The 2,745-nt window shown below is 38.0% G+C and overlaps 1 gene segment (V, D, J or C); it reads left to right on the top strand.

Moving 5' to 3' along the window:
* The first annotated feature begins 1,077 nt into the window (after positions 1–1,077).
* Positions 1,078–2,446, top strand: LOC146682405 (Ig kappa-b4 chain C region-like). The segment is given in 2 exon segments: positions 1,078–1,624; positions 1,969–2,446. Coding segments are annotated over 2 exon segments (342 nt in total).
* Positions 2,447–2,745: the final 299 nt, after the last annotated feature.

Genomic DNA, 2,745 nt, shown 5'->3' with positions numbered 1-2,745 from the left:
TCATGTTTGTGGCTGAAATGTGACAAAATGTGGAAAAGTTCGAATACTTTTGCAAGCCACTGTAAATAGGCCTATAACTGTACTTTAATGTCGGTCATAAGGGTGTTACTTCAAGAGACATATGTTATGAGGTGGTCCTCACTGTGAGTTTGAGAACCACTGATCTAAAGACACTGAGTGTTTGTGAGAACACGTAAAACTGTTTTGATGTATTTGTGCAGTTTGAGGTTTTGTGAATGTAGATTGAAAATTCAATTTAATGTTTAGAGTTTTGAGGAAGAAGGTGGAAGTGTCGTGGTCCGGAGTCTGTGGACTCCATGTTTATGTTTTAGGTTAATTAATATTCTGTGGTTTTGTTTATTTTGGGTTATTTGTGATTGTTCAGAGTTTAATGTTCTCTGTTCCTCGATTGTGTTTTGCTTAGTATTTTTGGTTCTATGGTAATGTTTTCAGGTTACATCCTCCCAGTCTCGTCTAAATGGAATCAACTGTGTCTTTCTCCTGTCTGTCATTTCCTTGTTTCCTTGTGTGTGTGTATTAGTGTGTGTTTGCCTCTTTGCTCTTTGTTGGAGCATCTGCGTCTCACTGGTGTTTCATCCGCATCTCGTTTCCTGCTGGCCATCCCCTGTGTTGTCTCAGTCTCCTCACGTTTCAGGTTTGGTTTGTAGTTTTCCCCAAGTTTTGTTCACGCCATACCCGTTCCTGTTATGTGCTTCACTTACGTTAAATAAAACTCACTCCCTGAATCTGAGTCTGCGTTTGGGTCCTTCCAATAAAACCCGCAGCTGTGACAGGGAGCTTTGTAGTGATGTATCTTAACAACTATAAAATGTAAATTCTCAAATTATATTTTTGGAACTTTATTTTATTGTGTTGATTTTATTTTAATTTTAAAATTATACTATTAATATGTTATAAAGCTATGATGAAAACAATTCATATTGGTGAATTTGTTTGTTTCAGAGTCAGAGAGCCGTGTCTCTCTACAGTCAGAGGTTTTTGTACGGCGCCTCAATGAGTTTGTATCACTGTGGTGGACTTTTGGTGGAGGAACCAGACTGCAAGTTGGAAGTAAGATTATAATGTTTTTAAAGAAACTACATCGATGTTTAAATGTTAGCTTTATAACAATGAAGTATTCATGTAGAGGTAATATTATAACCATTGTACACTGGAGGCTGACTCCATCAGCTTTAATTAGATTTTATGTCGACATTTCTGACATAAAGACGATGCATTGTGTAAATAATATAAACTGTCATCAGCCTGTGATTATTTTCTAGTTTGAAATCACAGTCACTGTTTCTAAGATGAATTAAATGTAACTGTCCTCAAGTTAAACAGAGTGAAGATAAAGATTTCTGGTCTTTTACTTAGTCAGTAAAAATGTAGAATTTGCTTAGAAATCATAAAAGCACTACAATAAATGACTGAAACTCACATGAGGTAAGTAGAAAACTTGTGTATTATACAGAACGGAGGTTTTTCAAGCTGAACATCTTGTATAATTGTTGCCATATCTGCTTCTTTTATTTCCAGAAGTTAAAGATGGGCATTTGACAGTGCGCAGCACGTCTGGTGTTTCTGTTGTAGCAGATATCATTTCAAATGTCATTAAAATCATGTAAGCAGTAAAAAAAATTAATCCACATCATTCAAGTAGTGCTATTAAGTTTCTTATCTCCAACAAGTGATGTGTTATAGATAACTGATGAATTTGAAGCTAAAATAGTTTTTGTAAATGTTTCCACATCTGCTTCTTTTATTTCCAGTGTAGTTTGAACATATTTCAGCTCAAACTGTGTGATGATTCTCTCTGTGCTGATATGCATGAGAGGTTTCTTAAAGGGAAGTGAAACAATGTGTGAGTGAATGACTGGTGGAGCAGAAAAAACACCTGACAGAAACTTCTTAACGGAGAAAATCAAATTGTGGTTCCTGTCCTCTAACCTGATTGGTGTTTCCTAGGTGATACCCGCCCCGCCCTGAAGGTGCTGGGTCCCTCCAGTGAGGAGCTGAAACAGGGGAAGGCTACAGTCATGTGTGTGGCCAACAAGGGCTTCCCCTCAGACTGGAGTCTGTCCTGGAAGGTGGATGGCAGTGGCAGCATCAGCTGGGAGGAGAGCAGGAGCCCCGTGGTGCAGGAGAACGACGGCCTCTACAGCTGGAGCAGCACCCTGAGGCTCCCTGCAGACCACTGGATGAAGGTGGGCTCTGTGACCTGTGAGGCCACCCAGGGCTCCCACACTCTGGTCTCAGAGCCACTGATGAGAGACCAGTGTCCCCAGTCCTGAACTATATGTGACTTTTATGCTGGTCTTACTTTCACACTGCATTCTGTAGCTTTTTTTTTTCCAATTTCTTCTCTCATTTTTCATTGCTTTGTTTAAAGTTTAAAGTTTGTTTAAAGTTTTAAAGAATAAAAAAAATCTACATTAAATAAGAATCGAGTGTTTGTCTTACTTTTGTGGTGATGTCAATATTAAACTCTAAATAATGATTTCCAGGATTCTTATTGGAAACCAGTGTGCTATCTGTAGTCAATATGAGTCAGTAGAATTAAGTCACTTTGAATACATGAAGTAAAGCAAAGTTTATGTTAAAGAATAAGTGCGAAGGGGAATTGATAAGAAGTTAGAGATTATGATTTTATTACTGAGAATATTGAGCGACACCGCCGTTATTCATGCAGAGTCATTGCATGCTGTTTAATGAATGTTTCAGCATGTTGTAGCTTGTTATATA

This window comes from Copadichromis virginalis, linkage group LG22 (genome assembly GCF_057382275.1).
Source record: "Copadichromis virginalis isolate Kocher_CV1m ecotype Utaka linkage group LG22, C_Virginalis_male_GT1.1, whole genome shotgun sequence".
Taxonomy (NCBI): Eukaryota; Metazoa; Chordata; class Actinopteri; order Cichliformes; family Cichlidae; genus Copadichromis; species Copadichromis virginalis.
The sequence above is the reverse complement of the archived record's forward strand: the minus strand, read 5'-3'. Positions and strand labels throughout refer to the sequence as shown.